This window comes from Stigmatopora nigra, chromosome 19 (genome assembly GCF_051989575.1).
Source record: "Stigmatopora nigra isolate UIUO_SnigA chromosome 19, RoL_Snig_1.1, whole genome shotgun sequence".
In the NCBI taxonomy this organism is placed as follows: Eukaryota; Metazoa; Chordata; class Actinopteri; order Syngnathiformes; family Syngnathidae; genus Stigmatopora; species Stigmatopora nigra.
The window spans coordinates 5,674,660-5,695,883 of record NC_135526.1 but is presented as its reverse complement, the minus strand read 5'-3'; the positions used below and the strand labels follow the sequence as shown (position 1 = coordinate 5,695,883).

Sequence of the window (21,224 nt, the reverse complement as noted above, 5' to 3'; positions counted from 1 at the left end):
CATACACATTATCTTACTGGGGCCTAGGCTCCAACACCCAAAAGGTTTCCTGCAACCGTAAAGTAGGAATGTGACAGTACCCTCACTTTTAGGGTGCAGCTTTTCAGCATCACCATCATTTTAAGTGTTGTTAGGATATTAAATGTTGCATTAACTTTAATGTAAAGTTCCATTTCATTCACTTTTCTAATCGACTTATCTTCATGAGGATTGTGGGGGTGCTGGAGCATATCCCTGTCCCCCTGGTGCCAGAAGTGAGCAGGAATAGGCACCAGCACCCCCTGTGACCCTTGTGAGGATGAAAAAATGAAACCTGGAACATGTCTGGACATCACAATGTGGGTCGTGACAAAATGTGACCTCCACAAATCTGAATACTCGATCTTTCGGGTTCTGGTTTTCCAAAACACACAAACTATCCCCTTTCCCTATGAAGGCTTAAACAAGGATTGGCCTTAAAGGCTCCCACTTCACAGTTCCACTGCCGGCATTGACTCCAAACAGATTGGACGTCCGGAACCGTCAATGGCAGCCAGTACGCTCTGAACAAAATCAGACAAAATTTAGCTAATTTGCGACCGATTTCTGCTTGAAGTGGCCATGGTGGTTTGATAAAGACGAGGAAAGGGGGGCGTGATCGCCACATAGTACAAGACAGACACATGTGGACACAAGACAGCCCCCTAGGTGTCTCACTTTCTCGCCGTTTGCGCTGCTTCGTCTGCAGCCTGACGTCAGCGCCGTGTTGATTCGCTCCGGCGAGACAAGGGAAGGAGTTAGTGCGTGTTGAGTGAGAGAGAAAGAGAGAGAGAGAGAACCAGAGAGAGGGGCTTTACTATGATCCACAAGCCCGCTATCCCTCTCTCTTAGCCCGAGTACTCTCCGGACGTGACCCCTAACTTCAGGTGAGTGACACGAGTCAACGCTGCCAATGATAAAAACTGTTTTGGTCGGCTTTGGGATGGAAAAATGGGGACTGCTTGAAAGCCCGTGCACGCACTTTGTTGCGCTCTTTCGGATGCACCTTTCGCCGTGTCCCGATTCAACCTTGCCGAGTTGATGACACGCGTGGACGCCGTTGTAAAGTTGACATTATTTGGACATGGTTGATGTTGGAAAGAAAGTTCACCCGAAGCGCACATTTGATTGACAGCACATGGACGCCAAACCAAAACGTGACTTAAAAATAGGCATTTTTGTCCTGATATTTGCATTTTATAATGCGTTTATTTTTATTAAACAGCGCTTTTACTTCCGATCTTGTATAATTGTCCATTTAGTATGTTTAATTTGGAATGGAAAGCTGTCAATTGTTTGCTCGGCGTCATTTCCTCGGTGACCACCTGTGCGCCAATGAAGCGTACTTTTTTTTTCCTTTTCTTTTTTTTTCTGGAGCAAGTGTCCGAATATCGAATTTATGCTTATTTGTCTCACATGATCGTATCGATTTGTTTGGTTGGGGGGCAAGAGGTGTCTTGCAATTGTGTTGAAATGCAAAACGCGTTGCGTGTGCGCTGTCTAGACTCGAGACGCGCTGCTTTATTGTGGATTATTAATAAGAAAACGCGCGTGGAAAAGGGCACGTTTAAGTGCGCTCGCCACCGTGGGGAGCGCAACAAGCATTTGAGAGGGGGTGATCGTCCATTAAACGCTATTGGTGGAGCTGTAATGAAGATAATGTCGTGAATGACCTCCGATGACTGAGTCTGACTGTCGTTTCGTCATAGCGTCTCGTCTCCCGTCTTCAAAATCGATGGCGACCGTGTGAACTGTTCGACTGTACAGTAGTATCTTTTATTCCATGGAGTGATTTGTGCAAACAAAAGCTGCTCTTATGCTGGGATTCTCTGCACTTGAGGCATTGCACGATGCTGTGCACATGATGCAATTAGTGGTGATTTTAAGAATGGCTGCCATTGACGCTGACAAGTTGCTTTCAAAATATGGTGGGTTTACATTTGGGTACATTGTCATCTTGTTATATTGACATGTAAAAGTCAAACTAAGGACATTTATCAACAGACTGGCTTGGAATTGACAGCAATAGACGTCCAAATTCTGCCATGACATGTCTATGCATGCCTCCATTAAAAAAAAGAATGCTTGTCAGCCCTTTATAAGATGATGGACCAATCTTGTGGCATCCAATTATCATTCTTCTGGGAATTGCAATGAGTTTATCACTCATAGTCACCCAAATTTGAAGGCATTTGGTCAATGAACGTTTGTTCACTGCCACTTTCCTACTTCTAATGAATTGGACGTCCCCTAACGTCAATGGCAGCCCATGTTAAAGTGGAGAAATGTATTTATAATAGAATTTCAGTATTAAAACGAAATTGGATATGATATCATCATTGTTTAATCTGTATTGAGCCCATTCATTGATTTTATCAACCGCTTATCCTTACAAGGTTTGCGGAAGGGTGCTGGAGCCTACCCTAGCTAACTCCAGGCCACTAGTTAAGAATGGCTGTCTGTTTTAAATGCCCGACGATATAAATTGATTGCACATAGACCCGATACGACAATTGTACATGTCACTTACAAAGGATTTGACAGCAATGTAGCCAGTAAGTGGCTGGACACGTTCCCCCACGGGACCTTCAGGTAGAGCAGTTGTTCATTTTTGGATGTGCCGCAGCATTCCGTTCTGTTTTTTTTTTCCGCTCTCCCTTCCCAGTCATTTCTGGCCACCGCTCGGTTCTCTCCCCTCCAGCTCTGTGATGGGAATACTGAACGAGCCGCCTATTTAATTTCCGAAAAGGCCGCTTTGACGCCCTTTTGTGAAGCTGCCTCAATTCGCGCCTGTTTAACCGGTCAGCTTAAACGAATGAAGACGTGTGGGCTTCTTAGCCCTCCCCACTTCGCATGACATATGTCGGCCTGATTGGTATGCAGGGCGAGGCAAGCAGACTGCTCACAAATTGTCTCTTTTCACAAATCTACAGTCGGTGCCGATGTTCCTGCTCCGGCAGTCTTTAAGCATCCCCGCGGGGATGTTTGGACTGAAAAGACCACAAAGACGTCCCACTTGTCATTCCGAAGTCTTTTTTTGGTGATGTTTTACAAGCCTTTCCAATACAAAGTCTCTGTCTTCCGTGTTACAGGTTGAATCCGGTTTCCAGTCATAGCTCAAACCACCGGGAAGGCTAGCCTCATGAGTTGGCCTCGCAGACTTCCATCATCATCATCATCATCATGGATTTAACAAAAATGGGTATGATCCAGCTACAGAACCCAAACCACCCCACGGCGCTCCTGCATAAGGCCAATCAGATGCGCCTGGCGGGGACGCTGTGCGACGTCGTCATCATGGTGGACAGCCAGGAGTTTCACGCCCATCGCACCGTGTTGGCGTGCACTAGCAAAATGTTTGAGATCCTCTTCCACCGCAGTAGCCAACATTACACCCTGGACTTTCTCTCGCCAAAGACTTTCCAGCAAATTTTGGACTATGCCTACACTGCCACGCTTCAGGCCAAAGTGGAGGACTTGGACGACTTGCTGTACGCGGCAGAAATCCTGGAGATCGAGTACTTGGAGGAGCAGTGCCTGAAAATCCTGGAGACCATCCAGTCGTCGGATGAGAACGACGCCGATGTCGGTGTTAACGACGGTAGCACGGAGGAGGATGAAGAGCGTAAAGGCCACAATGGAGTCAAGAGCTCCAAAAAGCATTCTATCGAGAGTCTTTACCTGTCCGGTTCGGAGCAGCTCTCCTCTATGTCCGCCATGTTGGACCAGAGTCCCTCGGTTTCCACGTCTTTTGGCGTCTCCAACATGAGTCCCACCAAAGCCGCCGTGGACAGCCTAATGAGTATTGGACAGACGTTGCTTCAGCAAGGCTTTGGCGGCGACCACGGCAACGCCCGCCATCTCATGAGCGAGATCAAGACGGAAATGATGCAGGTAGACGTGGGCGGTAACGGCCACGATAGCGCCGAGTCCGGAAGCTCCAGCAATGGCGAACGGGGTGGGGAAGACCGGAATCGTGACGGTCCGGGCACGCCCACCAGGAGCAGCGTGATCACCAGCGCCCGTGAGCTGCACTACGTCCGCGACGACGGCATGGGCGACCCTCAAGCCGAAGTCAGTCACATGGGTCTGGAAGCCATGGCCGGGATGGCGGAGAAACATCTGGCTTCCCTCTACTCCCTGCCAGTCAATCACAAAGGCGAAGCCATCATGTCAATGCCGGTCTCCATGGCATCCGGCCTGCCTATGTCGCCGGCCTTGGCCATGTCGGTGGACTTCAGTGCCTATGGCGGACTGCTGCCCCAAAGCTTCATCCAGAGGGAGTTCTTCAACAAGCTGGGCGAGCTGGCGGTTGGCATGAAACCCGAAGGCAGGCATCAACATGAACGCTGCAACGTCTGTGGCGCCGAACTTCCAGATAACGAAGCTGTGGAGCAGCACAGGTAAGACTGAGTTTTTGTACTTTACACAAAAAGATATATATGTGTATGCTAATGGAGATGAGCTTTGATTCCATTGATGGTTTAATGTATTACTTTTGTGTCATGTTTAGTACTCTTAAAAGCCCTAAATATTCAGTTTTTTTATAGATCTGAAACAATGTTTATTTTAGCTTTTTTTAAATATATTTTTAGATTTTACAAAAGGATTTTTGAACTAAAACCACAGTAAAAAAATGGATTAAAAATGTACAATTGTTGATTTAAAAGTGGGAAAATCAGGAAATTTAATATACATTTATACTCTTCATTTTAATTTGATCCTAAAACAGAAAGTCGGCACTCTGGCGGTCAATTGAAGTGTAGGATTCGAACCCTAACATCTCTTTTAAAGCTCACACTTTGACTGAATTCCTCTGCGAATGTTGCTGCGTGAGAGCTAACTATTACTTTCATCATCGTGGAAAAGAAATTGTTAAAGAGAAGAAAAGTCTGAGTAACTTTTCATCACTTGGCCCTACCTGTGGCAGCGTTGGGAGCGTTTTAAAGCATTTTCAAAAACGCCAAGCCCTGGCGCATTAAAGGACAGACGTCTCTTCCTGTGAAACATTGCCAGTGTTTTAGGAGAAATTTCATCAATTGGACCGAGCTGGGAAATCTCGTATCAAAGGAGATTTCCACGGCGTTTCATGCATTGATCTTGTAGCTCTGCCACGCGGCATACTAATAGGTTAAAATCAAGGCCAGTGGCTACACCGTCGAGACGTTGTTAACCATCTTGACAGCCTCCCGAAGTGGCCAAATAAAACGTGGCCAAGAATTGGGACTGACGCTTTCCTTTCACGTCGAACCCAAGACGTTTTATTTCGGGCGAGGGAGGGGGAGTCGTGTTGCTTTTGACTAATTAGGCATCATTTTCCCGCTAGCACTGTGTCAGGGTCACCGCCGCCTGGGCTAAACACACAGAGCTGGCTGGCAGAGTTCATTTGGTGCCGGCAGGTCAAGTCAAACATGAGTGGGATTGTTTCCAGATGTGGCACAGGTCACTGGTGTGAGGTGACTCCGTATATTTGGAAGTGTGTGTATGTTGAAATGAATGCGGCAGAAAGCACCATTTCCTGTTGAGATTTAGTTGCCACTCACCGCCACTCTGGTTTATATCAATAAATTGGACAAAATAGACATTTGGAATTTGACACGCTCGCCAAGTGGATAATGCAGGTCGAGGTTTACTGCACACTTTTTGTTCATGTCAAACTTAAGTTTTAAACCTTTTAGGGAGCGAGGTGGTATTTGAGTTAATGTCTGTTCAAAAGGTTAACATTTTAACATTTCACAGTCGTGTGGTTGTTCGTAAATAGGCAAATTGATTTAGAAAATAAGTATTGACCGCAATGGATGGAAAGTGATTAGATGTCAGCAGTTTAGATATGTAAGATTTATAAACTAAAAAAATATCAACAAATATAATTCTTATTTGAATATACCATTTTTAAAATGTATTCCAATATAAGTTGGATTTTTTTAATACATGTTTTAACATATAGTAGTAGTAGTATGTGTATATATATATATATATATATTTTTTTTTAAGTTTTATTTTGCTTAGCTTTCAAAGTGGAGATGCAAAGTTGTTAAAAGTCGCCTGCATTTTGGCTTCCAAAAACAGTATACAATTTCTTGGTAATAAACTAGAATTGTTTCTGTGGATCTGAAATGTGGACTTGTAGTTGGTCTGCTCCTTTTCTAAAGTGAGTTGTTGGTCTAGCAATTCAGTAAACTCTCCCAGAAATGAATCGATAGACAACAAACATGAGCAATTTATTTAGTGGAATGAATTCAAGCTGCTGTGCAATTATAGAATGGAAAAAAAAACAAACTCTGAAGCTCTCTGAGTTGTATTGGCATCCCCAAATTCAGGCCACGCTATTTTACCGTCCCTGTAATTCTCGCTTCGTCTCATATCAATGAGCGACCCTTGCCGTAATGTGAGTATAACGCAGGTGAGCATTTGTGCAAATTGGCTTTGTGATCTGTGAATGCAGCTGGTGGTTAGAAAAGATGAGCATTTTCTGCTCCTGTTTGTGTTTACTTGTTTGCTCGCCGTATTCCTATTATTACTTACTTAGTTTGGCGGCGGTGGAAATAATCACGCCGGCATTACCGACTGCACTCTCACGCTTTGCTGTTCATTACTTCTGCAATGGCGGTGGCACTCGCTCTTCCGTTTCCTGTCCTTCTGCGGAGGGCGCTCTAATAACCTGGGGAGCCCAGGTGTTTAAACAGTGGGCTCCAGGCTCTTATCGGTGCATATCAGAGCGGGGGACCGATAACCCCCTGGCACCCCTCCTCAGTAAACCAAGAGCAGATTGAGTCCGGATAGTGACGTGCACTTTGCAGCCGGTGATAATATTGGATGCCATCACGCATACTAAGGTGAGGCCAGTTGGTTTATTTGGCACACATTGACTCCCGTGTGGTTTGGCAGCGACCAATCAGTCACCACTTTTTGTTTTTCCATGCCCGAATATGGAAATGAATAACATATTCTTCTATGAATGCCTTTCAATGAAAATGGCAGTCATATTTAGGTTGTGGCAATATACCAAATATCGATAAGATGATCGATTGATATACTCCTGTTAGGACTTGATATATAGTTTTAAAAAGATGCCCTTGTTATAAAGGAAATACATAATATCCAAATTTCTAGTGTCTTGATTTAGCTTATAGGTCGTCATCCAAAGGTCATTGGTTTTCATCATTTAAGTCACCCACCAACCCATCCCTTCGTTTAGTTCCCAAATGACACTTGATTTTTGGATCTTGAGTGTTGAACTCAACAACCCAGACAAGAGTAGAAGCCCCTCAACCTCCCACAGGTGATTTCCCGCTTTCATCCGAAGCCGCTGCGTTTGTTTACAGCCCCGAGGATCCGCCGCTTTGACCCGCGGTGTAGCGATCGCTGCTACCAAGCCAACCTCTGGCTGCAGACCAATTATGGACTGACTTTAAAAGGCTCCGGTTGAACGGTAAAGATTTACTCTGATCTCAGAGCCACGCTCCGTCCCGACTGTCAGGATAGGGAGACGTATCGATGAGACTTAACAGGAGGCGGATGGACTTTATTTTGTCAAAGCAGTGACACAAAAGCCTTCAAATGTCTACGGTTCCGATCAAAGTTTCCGTTTTCGGAGCGTGCTCCTGATGCTGATGTCAGGGGATGCTCTTTTTGAAGCGGAAGCAATGATCTAATTGACAGACTGATTAGATCACCTCCATCCTAAGATTAAAGATGGTGCTTGTGCAAAAAAAAGTTAGCAGCTTGACCCATGCAACCAGCTGTAGGGTGGGATTAGGATTCAATACTGTACCTAACCTCATGCGTGTCCATTTTTGTTTTGTGTTGTTGCAAATGCGAAGTCCTAGGGAGTATTAATGACAGTGTGTTATCGGGTTCACATGCAAATGTGTTATCAGCTTGAAATGTTCTGATGTCTATCTCCTACTGCACTAGACACGGCCCGTTTTGGCAAGGGAAAAGGACGTTGTATTTAATAGTTTTCCCCGTGTCAAGGTTTTCCAGCCCAAAGAATGATAGCCGCAAAGATGAATAGCTTTTAGTTAAGAGTTCAAAGAACCTTGGACCTTCTTCGCTTGGGGTTCTAATCCCATCGATATCCCATTAGCATCCCCTCTTCAGGTCCCTACCACATAAAAGGAAACGTGCCGGTTCCCCTTCTCTGATTCTGTCATTCTGGCAGACCAGAGAGAGGATCACCACAATGAGTAAATGTGTAAGAGCCAGAGGGCTAACCCGAGTGTCCTCACAAATATCCTCTGTGTGCAAAGGGAGGGAGAGAAAAAAAACAAAAAAAAAAACAAGGGAGGCCCCCAAGCCTCCCTGGGAAGTATCAAACCGGAGGCCCATCCAGCCTGCGGTGAGAGAGCTTCTAATTAGCCTCTTTGTTGCTACTTGAATGGCTCGCCAGCGATTGGCAAAAGGGGCCCCAGTGGAGTGATAGAGCCACGCTAAGAAGCTAGTCATAAAAATTAGTCCATTCTCTATGCCGCCACGTTTGCCATGAAGGTGCTCTCAGGTAGTAGTCGTGAGGCCAATGGAAGCTCGTAATCTGTCAGCCTGTCAAGCATCAGGATCTTAAATGAGTTGTCACGGATGGATTAACAATTATGGTGCCGAAACTTGGGTGTCACTGCTTAATTGGAGCACGATGACGATTGTCAAGGTGGTCCGAAGCTTCCTCTTCTCAGATGGCAAGTTGAGCCGCAATCCAGAAGGGAACAGTTGAGTAAATCATAGGATGAAGCTTAAAACCATAATTGATTTATGTATTTTCTGACTAAAGACATCAGCTGAGATTAAGATGAGATAGAGAGCTGATGATGGATAGGGTCCCGCCCTACACATGCCAGCTGGTGGTGGTCTGCTTGAAGGAAAATGATGCTGAATTCCTACAGTTGATTTTGACAGGGTTATGTACGTTGTGAGGTGACGCTCTGCAAGTTAAGATGAGATACAATTGGAAATAACAATCCAATTGGATGATGTTGAATATTTAACCTTAACGTCAGATCAGGAGTTTCCTCTCACGAAGGTTTCTCATTTCTTTGCCTTTTGTAGTCTAGGGACAGACCTGTTTATTACTAACCCGCACCACAGCAGTTGCAATCACATCATCGTACTTCGCGTAAACCTCGAAAATGGCGTTTCTATTTATTCAGCCGAGCTGTCGAGTCATCAGGGGAAGGTCAACATTTTGTAAACACGCGCTTTACAAGGTAAATTTTCTATATGCCGAAACAAAAAAAATGGTTTTGTTGACACCTTCTAACCAGAGAAAAATATTTCAATAGATCACAATAGTCACATTACTATGGAATGGCTAGGAAATGGATTTTCTTTGAGCTGACATCATCAGTAGTATCCTTGTAACTTTGAAACTAATGAGCTGACCTTGGTAATTTGCACATTCTTGGAATACAGATAAAAAGATGGCAGGTTTTTATAGGGTTGAATAGAAACCGGTCGGGAAACCGGTGTTTCAGTGAGCTTGTTTTAGAATTTTACACTGAGCTTTAAAAAGGCAAAAATGGCATTAAAAAAAAGTTGGTTGTTTTTCCAAAATGTCTCCAATCCCTTCATCTGGACACTTGATGGATCCCGTCTCTGGCATCTTCAAGGTCTTCCTTGACCGCTTCCAGATTGTTTTGTGTTTGTCTGTTTGTCCCTGGGCGAGCAGAGGCGAGAATGGGCTAGTAAAAATGAGTCGCTGGTGGTGTTGGGGCTTGAAGAAGAGGGAGGGGGCATTCCATTTTGTGGACTGATCGCTGAAGCCGGTGGCTGTGGCACGTCATGACTCAAGCGGCATCATTTCTGTCACTGCTGTCTTGCGGCTGACCTTACAAATGACGCTGTATATTTGCCGCCATATGCCATTAGGCATGCAGTAAAGCAGGATGGTGGCGGCGCACCATTCCTTCCTTTTCCCTCCCGCCGCCGCCACCGCCGCACTTTTCTGTCCCCGCTTTCACCTTTGGGAAAGGAAAAGCAGATTACAGTGGCAGTTCTTGCCGGCTGATGGTTTTGTTCTTTTCTTCTTCTTCCTCTGCACCAGCCCTACACCCCCACCAACCCCCCCTAAGCGCCGCTTGTTTTACGGAGTGCTGCTAGCGGCGCAGACCTTCCCTCAGCAGGTGTTTGGGTGCTTATCGGCCACGTCTCGCGCCCTTATCTCTGGCCCTCAGTTTCCTGCATCCTCTCACTCGCATGCCTCCGAGCGGGGATATATTTCACTTAGCCCCTGACCTGAAACCTCCCTCTTCGTGTCTTTTCTTCTCTCAGCCTCCTCTCATGCTGCCTTATGGGCTCACTTAGAGGCGACGGCTCACCGGCGGACGCAACTAGACTCGGGAGACGTTGCCTACTATGCACTTAAACCGCTCAATATGCTGGATTACAAGAACCCTCACCAGGAAACACTGTCATATTACTTTGAACCACAAGCATAGTGGAACTTTAGTCTCGCAGTATGGGGAAAAGTGTCATTGTTTGAAGTAATCCTATCAAATTGTGTTTTTTGGGGGTGGTTCAAGGCATCATTCTGTTAAGATAGTAAAAAGTTTAGATTAGAAAAATATAAAAGCAACTGTCCCTTTGCTTTTTCCCCAAAAGATTTGATTGTGACAGCTCCAATATCTTTAGTGCTTTGAAAATTTAAGAGAAAATGAATGAACATTTGGCATTGATTCAAACAGGTATTTTAATAACTATACAAGTGTTAGAAAAAACAATATCCAAGGCAAAAATCTTAAAGATGTACATTTTATTTTCTCTTACAAGAGTCATAGATATTTGCTGATCTTGTTAGATTGACTGATCCCTAGCCAAACGTGCCTGAAAAATTTTGCCCACCGTCCCTACTCCTATGTCCCCTTTTCAGGGACAAAGGCTAAAGTGTCCTAGGACATGGTTGTGCTCCTGTATTGGGGGGGTTGACCCCATCAAAAAGCATGACAGGGACCCTGCTTTTTTCCCATACTAATCCTCCTTTCTGAGTTGGCCCAGTGGGGAAGAAAGCCCTGCCCTTGAGGGGTTCTATTGTGAACACCGGCTCTGTTACAGTACGCTGGACGCAGAGGTCTGAGGACCACATTAACGCTGGGTTCGACCCCGCACCCGATATTTACTGTATACTTTTTCATTGGCCGAACGAAATGGGAGCCTCCCGTGGATGTGAGTCCGGAAGGGTATTTGAGGGAATGACCACTGTTTGTGTTCAGTCAGGCCTCCAGTATAGGTCAAAGAGCACCAGGGTTGGCAAGGGAAGGGGAGGGGGGGGCTTACAGACCTGACTTTTGTCTGCATGGTGGGGGAAGTTGCAGCTTGCTAAGGAAACCAACCAATGGACTGAATGGTTTAAATGTACATTAACTCAAGCAAGCTGTCCAATCAACGTTTTACCATCAATGGCACTGAACGATGAACATTCCCAGATAAATGAAGTCGTGTTGTTATTGTTGCAGTCTGATATCCTCTGACTCAAGCAACCATGCCTCCCTTGAGGATAAGCGGTACAGATCATTTATGTTGCTGAAGGTTATTTAAAGGCAAAGTCCTTGTCTTGTATTTAAAATACGGGTTAATTTTTATCTCAACTGGATGCAGTGTTTTCACGGTATCTCAGATTATCTATTAGGCAAAACTGGTTTTAAACTAGAAGTTCTGAACTGACCTATAAAATGAGACCCTCCATGGTAAAGTGTGTCATTTTAGACAGTGTGTGGGAGAGTGGGAAGAGCCCATCTCTTTTTGGGATGTTGAAGGGGGGGTTAAAAAGAATGGCTCTGTCTTGTAGGGGCTCCCAATATGTCCAGTATTGCGGAAAGTAGATGAAGTTTTCCCACACAAGTCGTACTTCATGTCCATGTGTGGTTAGTTTTTAAATTGAATTTCACTCCCTGTCACCAACCCAATTCCCCATTTTTCAGATTGTTGGCAGTAGTGCAGCCATCTGCCTAATCTCGCTGTAATCTTAGCGTCAACCTTCCACCGTGAAGTACCACGTGACCGTGGCTGAAAGGGGAAGTACCCACCACGCACCGTAAAGACAGCAGCCGGAACAGATTTAATTATTTTTTACTGGGACAATGACAGTAGGGGTGAGAGGTCAGCAGGCAAGAACTTTACAGATGTTTTTGTGTGGGGGTGTACACCCTTTTGCCACCCAGCTCTCACACCTATTGTGGCGTACCACCACAATAGCTGCTGTCAAACTGTCCACTGATCGGGGCTTTGACCTGACCTGCCAAATCAAGCAGAGTAATGGATCTATTTTCTTCTGGAGGCCTGTTTTGGCTGTGATAAAACATACAAAAGCAATAATATTTGGCCAATATCAGAGACAACTACTTTATTTGTAGAGAACTGTTGCTTTTTGACTGGATTTTATAGGACAAATGATGTTAATGTGCTAAGTAATGTAACTAGATGAGCTATTTTGGATAGGTAAACTGATGCTGAATGTTAGCGAAATAAATCTTCTCCCAGGTTCAGCAAGGCAGGGTTTACCCTCGGGGACCTGACCCACAGCTTAAACTTGGTAGCCCAAACTTAAAGAGTCTAAATTTCACGACACCCTGCCGAATTGCCATGTAGAAATATTGTTTCCTCTTTTTTTCATGCAACACCTTGGTGTAGTAATCAGGCAGTTACAGTCTACAGTACTGCGGCTTGTACTTGTTGGTCCAAATTCAACGGGTAAAATGCGGTGGGTCAGTGGACATGGTGCAGCTTTCACATGGCCCTGAGGTCTTGACCCCCACCTTTGTTGTCCGTATTCAACCCCCTCGTCCGCCCTCCTCTTAGCGAATCCCGAAGCCCTTTGAGCAGAGTCCTCAACCCCCTGCCGAGCGCGCCGCTTCAGCACATTAATAGTGGCACTGGAACTAATTGCCCAAACTTAGATGTGCTTGAGACCCTCCGATTGCCTCAGCTGCCAGCGCGTACACAAACATAAACCGCCGCCCCCTCTCTCAATCCCTCGCTTTCACAACAATCTAGGCCCAACAGAAGAAAACCTTCAAAAGAAGTATTGGGAAAATTACCGTCTACGGTGGCCAAAAGGCTCACGTCCATCGGCAGACGTTATTTTCTGGCATTGTGTGATGGTAAACAGCGCCCGCTTTCCCTCGTGCACTGGATCAATGACGCCATTTTGCCTTGCCAATTATCGCACCGATCGCCAATCTCCACCATAGTTCCCAGTCGTCATGCTTGATTTGAACCGTGTACGGAGAGCGCGAGGGGGCGTCTAGCGCCAGACTGTCTTAGCTCACGCCGTTACGTCTGCTGTCTCTGAGTATTGCGCCTGTTCAAAGAGGCAAGAAGGCCCGTAAGGTGTTTTTTATGATTTTATTGGCTCTGGAAGAAGCATTGTTGGCAAGGTGTCAGACTGTTAGCTTTGGCTAGAGACCGCACAGTCGCTTGGTGTTAAATTGGGGGCACTAGAAGTGGATTAAGAACTGTACAGTTGCAACAGGCACTCTCAATGGAGATGCTTGACTCGTCAACTAGTGGATTTAATTTACTTTAGTCATTGTCAGTTTATGCAACCTGATTATATACGCAAATCCAATGCAGGATTCTAACCCGGGACGCTCAACTTTGCAATGGTGCGCAGTGTTGAATAATAAATAAGTCGTTGAACCCTTAAATCCAAACCTGATACGTTTTCAGAACCAACTTTTCACACCCAAATTGCAAAGGACGTGCTTCGACCCAAATAAGATGAAGAAATCTGACGCAAGGGGACCAACCGGCAGAGCAACGCCTTCCGCCTTGTTGCATCTCCGCGACTTGACACACAACCGACGTGCACGTGCATAATATCAGATTAGTTGTGATTCAACTTGGCGGCCATATTTTGTTTCCCACTCGCAGTCAGAATGATGAAATTCTCCTTTAGAAGTCTGTGGTAGCGGCAAGTTTTTTTTTAAAAAAGTACTATGACTGATCCATCAAAGGTAAATTACTCTTCAAATACACACCCACTTTGGCATGATTCCTAATAATTTCTCTTCTGCATTACATGGAAAAATAAACACTAGTGTCAGATAAAATGACAGATGTGTACACGGCTTCTACGTCTTAGAGGCACAATGAGGAAGACTGAACTTTATCCGCTTGTAGCCACAATATGCAGGGACACTGCACAAACATGACATGGCAAACATCCTAATCCCAACTGGCAGTCTACATCTGGATGTCTTGTTATGTTTGCCATTGACTTTTTTTTAATGAAGTGAAATGAACACGTTGCCGAAATATAAATGACAAGACACGACTGGTAGATTTTTAGTGCTTAAAAGATGATGGTATACCTTTTTTTTAATCGGTCAATGTGATGAAATGAGCAGATTTATGGATTCAGATCGTTGTCATCTGTTAATCTTCTTTTGGATTTAAAGTAAAAGAGCCGGTTATACAATTCAACATCTTGACCTACTGTGGTTGTTTCTGGTGGAATGGCAAGTTGGATTTTTTTTTGTCCGGTAGAGATTGATGTAATCATTGAATAGATGTTGTGGTACGAGTTAATGCCAGTGGGTTTGAATCTTGATCAGTCAAGGTTAAGAATCTTATCCACTAATGGAAGGAAAAACTGGTAGTAGCAATAGTTCTGCTGAAGTCTTTTTCTTTTTAAATGCATGTCTGCTTTCTTCTAAATACTTTCTGCTTGCTGAGTATTGTTAAAGTACTAAAATGTGTTCCAAAAAAAGTCCTCTTTTTTTGATAGTGTTTGAACGGGGGTTGCGCTAATGGAAGATATCTGACATTATATTCTTTGTGGGAAAATAAAATAGAAATAGAATAGCAAGTGTTCCACACTGAATAAAAATTAATATATATATTTTTTTTTTTAATGAAAAGGCCTGTTGTCGACATCAACCTTGCAGAAACTATGGTTGAAGTGAAAAATGTGTTAACACATAAAGCTTGAATGCATTTTTACATCGCGTCTTTTTCTTAAACATGATTTAAAGTGAACTCCTTTGGTGGCTTTCTTATCAACTACAATGGCAAAGTGCCTTTTGCACACCTTTTTAAGCAGGATTTGCCTTTTGTTCCCCTTATCTGAGGCATCCTTGAACAGGATTGGTTAGTCTGTGTGCCCATTTTTGTTCAAAGTTAAAAGTGAATACTTTTTAAAGCTAAACTGTTAATTTAAAAAGAATCCATTCATTTTTCTACAGAGTTTCTTTTCTTCATAGCACAAACATCCACTATTCATTTACATTTACACTGCCACTTTGAGGAAAAACCAACCCAAGCTGCAGAGACATTGAACTGTTATCTCTAGATATTAGTGTGGAATAATAAAGTGCATCCTTATTTGTAGCCTTTGGGCCTTGCTGCGGCACCCTCAACTACGTAAAGATAATAAATAAGCCTGTGTGTTTGGTACCGATGTGTAAGAATGGTTTCAGTGGAGATTACTCTTATTTTTATTGAGATAAAATCTCATTTGCACAGTTTACAACATCTGAACAGAACAATTAAGTTGGCGGAATTTCTCGATGCATGTCCAAGTATTGATAAAAAGATATATTTGTTTTTGGTAACTTATTTTTTTGGAGATGGAGATTTTCTGGCATACAATTCCCCTTTTTGTCTGGAATATTAAAGAGTAAGGTGTTTTTTGTTCGCGTGCCAGTAGCAACTTCCTGCTTTGTGATTTTTAGATCTTATTCAGCATATGTCGCAATGAACTCGAGCGTCCCAATAAGGAAGTGATTGTGTCACAAAGGAAGAAGAGCATCCCTAATTTGAGCCAGTTTGCATTTATTCTTAGAGTCGCTAAGTTCACTGGAGTTCTTTTGTCATAAGGAACTGAAAATGAGGTTTATCTCCAGTCAAATTGGAGTTTTAAAACTCTTTACGCAAAGAATAACAACAATTCACAAAAAAAGACACTAGAAAACAACAAAATACACCCAAAACAATATTAACCCTTTATAGAGCTTTCAATTTAAGTTAAATACCGCCTGTTCTTTGGCATCCAGCAGCTGGCCTTTACTTGTCAACTCTTAGCTGGAGATAAGCCAGTCCCTGTACAAACTTTTTCTTAAAAAAAGCTTTAGCTCCTCCCCTTCACCGAGTTTAGCAATCAACGGCCCCCTTCCTTCAGAACCCAACTGACATGCTTGGAATGGATGCTTTTGCCGATGCCCATTGTCTGGCGGTCAAGCCTCGCAAGGCTCTGTACAAAGGTCATTCATGGCGACAGCATAAAGCTCCGGCCATTAGTGCTTGATGAATGACCTGGCCTACCGGTCAAGCCTTGACCTCCCTATCCCACCACCCCCCGCCCTCCTTGGTGTCCTAATCCACTCCTTGCGAGGTGAGGATTCCAGTTGGTCAAGCTTTACTGTATCTGTTTGCCCAGCGGCTGCTATTAGATGCGTACACATTTGCAAAAACACACAAGTGCACACACACACACACACAGGATGCTCTCGCTTCTTATCTCTGCTGCTTTTAGGACAGCTGTTGAGTGCAAGGAGCTGACCTCTGACCCCCTACCCCACCACACCCCTCCCAGCAACGTTAGGCTCGCTCCTTCCCACCAAACAGCAATACAGCAACCCCCTACCCCTCAATAAATTCCTTCCCCCGTCGCAACTGTGCGCCCCCTTTGCACACTTTTAAAGCTTTATGTTTAGGTCTAAAATTCAGACAAAATACTGGGATCCAATTGGTAGGGTTGGTTTATTCGACCATTCAATGTCAGGTCTCATAGTTTAAATGAGTTGGACATCTATGAGTAACCTATTCACATAAGTTGAAGTGTTAAACTTTCTTAACAGCTTCAAACTGCCAACCTTTTTCTACTATTTCCAAAGCTGTTTTCATTGGCAGTTCTTTTGTTTCAAGAGCCAAAAAAAATTCTTAGTCTCTTTGTTGTGGAGTTGGATTTAGTTGTTTCAGGCTTGAAAAATCAAATTAGAGATCAATTTATATTTGGAGCCTTGAAACAAAACAACAATCCCACAATTGTGCTTGTTCCCACCAGACTCATTGATTGATTTAATTAGCTACACTCTTATTAGCAAATTGACCGGCTGGTTTGACCATCTCTTGTTAGACGTTGTTACCTCTGTTGAACGTGACGTTCAGTTTCTAAAGCTGCACTCAATGCCCTCAACTCCTTTATTTATTATTTTTTTCAAATCTATTTCTTGTTTTTTTTTTCCATTAGGAAAAACACACTCAGTCTTATCAAAGACTAATAACCAAATGAAGCAACAACAAAAAGACAGTGTTAATCAGATTAATGTTATTAATGTCCAATACTATCCCCACTTTGTTGCTCTATTCTGTCCATATCTTCCATTTTTTTTTCTAAATGTAATTTTCCGTACCCTTAGTCTGTCTATACTTTTTTTCTTTAACAAAGGTGATGGACTCACATGTTGGAGTTTATCCATATTTGATTGAATTGGAAGGCAAAAAAGTCCTTTTCTGAACTTAGTGAATAAGCAATGTCTCCATTGTAACCATCCAGTGATTCGAACCAGGACTCATCTGTGCAGTACGGAAACAATCGTCCCTTGACCCTTCCCCTAATGATACCTCAGGCGTTTGTATTGCATGGGCATCTCGAGTCGACCCCGTTAACCCTCGCCCAACACGGGAAGGAAGTAGCCGCCAATCAAGGGCTCCAAATGTAAGTGACGCCCGATGGCTATCTTGGGTGGGGTAAAAATGGCTGTGGATTTTAGACCAGGCCTGTGTAAAGCCCTTGTGGTTGCCATACTGGCTTTTTCCAGATGGTTCTCATACCATCAGTGGTGATCCCGGTGAAAAATGGCTTCCCTAGAGAAACTAACACAGTCATTGTTTAGCTAGCCCACATCTTTGGATCTTTAAGTTCCAGAATGAGCCGGAACTGTAGTAAAATAGATAGAAGTAAAGTTCTGGCTGGTAATGGTTGATGATCTTGGGTCAAAGTTAGAGAAATTGCTGAGTTGAAACTTGAATGAATTGTAAGGATAGCGCCTTCAGGCTTGCAAGAAAAATGTATTATTGTATTTTGTAGGTACACCATCTTCTATTGGTCTGCCATTTGGTGGCATTTCTTCTAGTTACAACCTTTTGTGGCAACATATTTCCAACTATGACTTAAAAAAATGAATTCACATCTGGATTCATTTATTTTCTTGTTCGTCACAAATATTTAGCCCAGTTTGTTCTGGTGCCGAGTACATCATGTTCAAACTGAATTGTACCGTAGCTAAATGGGTTTTGGATTTTCTTTTAATCTTGATGTGCTTCTGTCCTGTGAAATGGAACATCAGATGTTTTTTATTTTTTTTATATTTCCCAGCCTGAGGCATCAAAAGAACTGAATTGCAAAGCAGCAGCAAGACGCTGCAAAATGGAGGTCTAAACCAAACTGTATTATAAAGCCAGATTTGTAAATAGGCTCCATTTTAACTGGGTATTTTTCTTTCTTTATTTTATTTTTTTCGTCTCGCAAGGAGGCCGCGCTCGCTCGCCGATCTGTCGGCACGTATCCGCCGCTCAATCGCTCTCGCTGGAGCCGCGGCGGCTTCCCTAACAGCTCAGTATGGCGCTTCCATTAATCAAAGACACTTCCAGTGTCCCATTACAGAAACACTGCTACTCGGCCTGTCTAGAGCTGACAGCTCACCAATTCATCTTCTCCGAGGACAAAAAAAAAAAAACTATGGTAAAGGGAAGAGGGCAGGGGGGGGGGGGGGGGGGGGGGGAATTGCCATTGTGGCGCTCCAGTCGTTTTTACCTGTTCAAACGTAGGGGCTGTTAGGGCTCAGGAAGACCCCTCTGAAATTGTTTTTCTAGGTCAGGCAAACAACAAAAATGGTAAATTGCTTGTCGAGGCTAACGTGCTCGGGGGGGAGTTTTAGAGCTCAAAAGACAAGTGCAATAAGAAGGAGATCTGTTTGTTTGAATGACGCTGCTTTTTAGCCAAATGACCTTAACGGTGTTGTGACACTTGGGTGGATGGCTTGCTAAATATGCTGGATTTTGCAGAAACTGGTGGTCTTTTATACTAGATTTGTTTTTAGAAACATGGGAATGAAGTTATAGAGTTGAGAGGGAATTTCTTAGGCCACTGATGGAGTAAATAATGTATAATGACATATAGTTATTGATAGTTTTGTCCAGAGGTGGCTGTCATTGTGAGGGTATTAGAAATTATAATGGTTATATCTCTGGTTGTGTGTAGGAAATGGTTTAATTTTTAAAGATGGCATGCAATTGATGACACTAGGGTGATCGTAGGACTCAGAGGGTGAAGCAATTTGGGACACTTGCATTTGATGAGCTAAAATTATACCTTCCCTGATATTATTTCTTCCCAGCGTGGGCTTGAAATTCTATATTTTATGACACGTGAGAAAAATATTTTTTAATTCTAAATGTAATAATCAGAACTCTTTCCTCTGGGATGGACATAAAAAAAGGAGTTGCATGGTTTAATCGGGTACTTGTAGTGGCAGCTATAAGGTTTATATTATTAAAACAATCCATTTCAAACAAGCACCGGGTGCAGACTTTTCTAAGAAATCATATATCCTTCATATCAGGCTAAAAACGCTTTGATTTTTCACCAATGCGTTATATGCGTCCATCTGCCAGCCATATTCTGAAGTCAAAGAAGAATAAGTGTCTTGCCAACTTAGCAGCTGCTACATTCAACATGTGTTTTGCACCCCCCCACCATTCCAACCCACTCCAAAAAACAAACAAGATTTCATAACCACTCTCTTCCTCATGGTTTTCTAATGGTTCTCATTAAGATCACTATTTATCTTTTTTTTTAATCCAATGTGAAAGAACAATGTGGTCTGCAGCCTCTTATTTAAGCCCCGCCCTTCCCTTCACTCCCATTGCCACGTGATTGGCATAATGAGGTGAAGACTGGTTGGCACAAAGCTGTTCCGAAGGGGCAAATGGAGACATTATTATTTAACGTGTGTGTGTGTGTGGGTGTTTTGGTCCCACCGGGCTATTAATTACCTTCTCTGTAACGTTGCATCTGCCGCGTCAGCTTGCCAACATGAGCTCTCCCTGGCATGGGTCTCCTAAGACCTCAGCTGCAGTCTCACTGGAAGCCTTATTGGATTGTGTCTACATGTATGATTGATTCAGCACCTCAAACACACACATTTAGACACAGTAAAAAAAAGCAAAGCAATCCCAGCTGGCATATATATTGAACAAAGAGTAAGCCTCGCTAAAATGCTCACTCTGTTCAAGACAGTGGGGACATTTTGTGCAGCAGATGTTTGATTTGCAGTTTTTTTTTTGGAAGAGAAGCCAAAAAAAAAGGATTTTTTTTCCTCCCCTCGAAGTGGCAACAGCGCGATTTGATTCAATGTCAGCAAAGACAAAAAGCTCAATGATGTTCGGTAGAGCGTGAATCCAAAATTGGCAGCCAACTGCTTTATTTGCTTTAAACAGTAAAAAAGTGAGGCTACTTTGGTAAATTTCATAATTACAGGATGACTACTACAAGAACTTTACATACAGTTGGTAGGAATATGGGTGGGAATTGTTCTTTTGTGTTTTTTTGCCTGACATTTACTGTACAAATATTCCTCTATCGTGGATCTTTTTATTCTTCTTTGGCTTTTTTTGTGCTACTATTAAGAGTCCAATCCATTTTAAATAGCAGGGACATTCATTAGAACCTTACATCAACCAATTATAGTGGACAACCGGTCATTTTGAGTTTATTTTTTATTTAAATTAGGCATCATTTGGAAATATAAAGTATACTTTTCTAATCCAAGTTGGGTCTGCCACACCCAAGTGAATTCCGAAGCTCGGAAACAATTTTTGTAATGCATAAATCCCAGCAGATGGCAGCATAGTACAGCCCCTAGTTTGGTTAAACGCCATATCACTCAAAAACTCGCAAGTTGAGGCATCGTTATAACATTATGTAAGTAAATCTGAATAAATAGTCCACACTCCTCAGCTCTAGTTCTTCACATAAACCCTGTCCGTTGCCATTTCACTTCCTAATGGAAGAACTCCAAAAAGCATTTAAAGCTACATTAACGTCCCATTCCAATGGGGAAGTACATCATCTGTCATGTAGTCTGTCATGGCGGCCACGGTGTGTGTTTGTGTGTGCATGCATGATGTTCTCACAACCTCCGACCGACACCCAGACGCTACTTTTTCAATGCTCCAAGCCCCGGGCCAAAAAGCTGTCAGCACATATTTTATCC

At 43.4% G+C, this 21,224-nt stretch overlaps 1 protein-coding gene across 1 annotated transcript in view; it reads left to right on the top strand.

Annotated features, from left to right (window-relative positions):
• Window positions 1-701: 701 nt before the first annotated feature.
• The window catches only part of zbtb16a (zinc finger and BTB domain containing 16a), a 72,894-nt gene continuing 52,371 nt past the window's right edge, over window positions 702-21,224 (top strand). Inside the window, exons 1-2 of the mRNA XM_077740551.1 lie at window positions 702-905; window positions 3,111-4,421. Of these exons, the coding sequence (XP_077596677.1) occupies window positions 3,202-4,421 (1,220 nt within the window). The 5' untranslated portion in view covers window positions 702-905; window positions 3,111-3,201. The remainder of the gene's footprint in view (window positions 906-3,110; window positions 4,422-21,224) is intronic.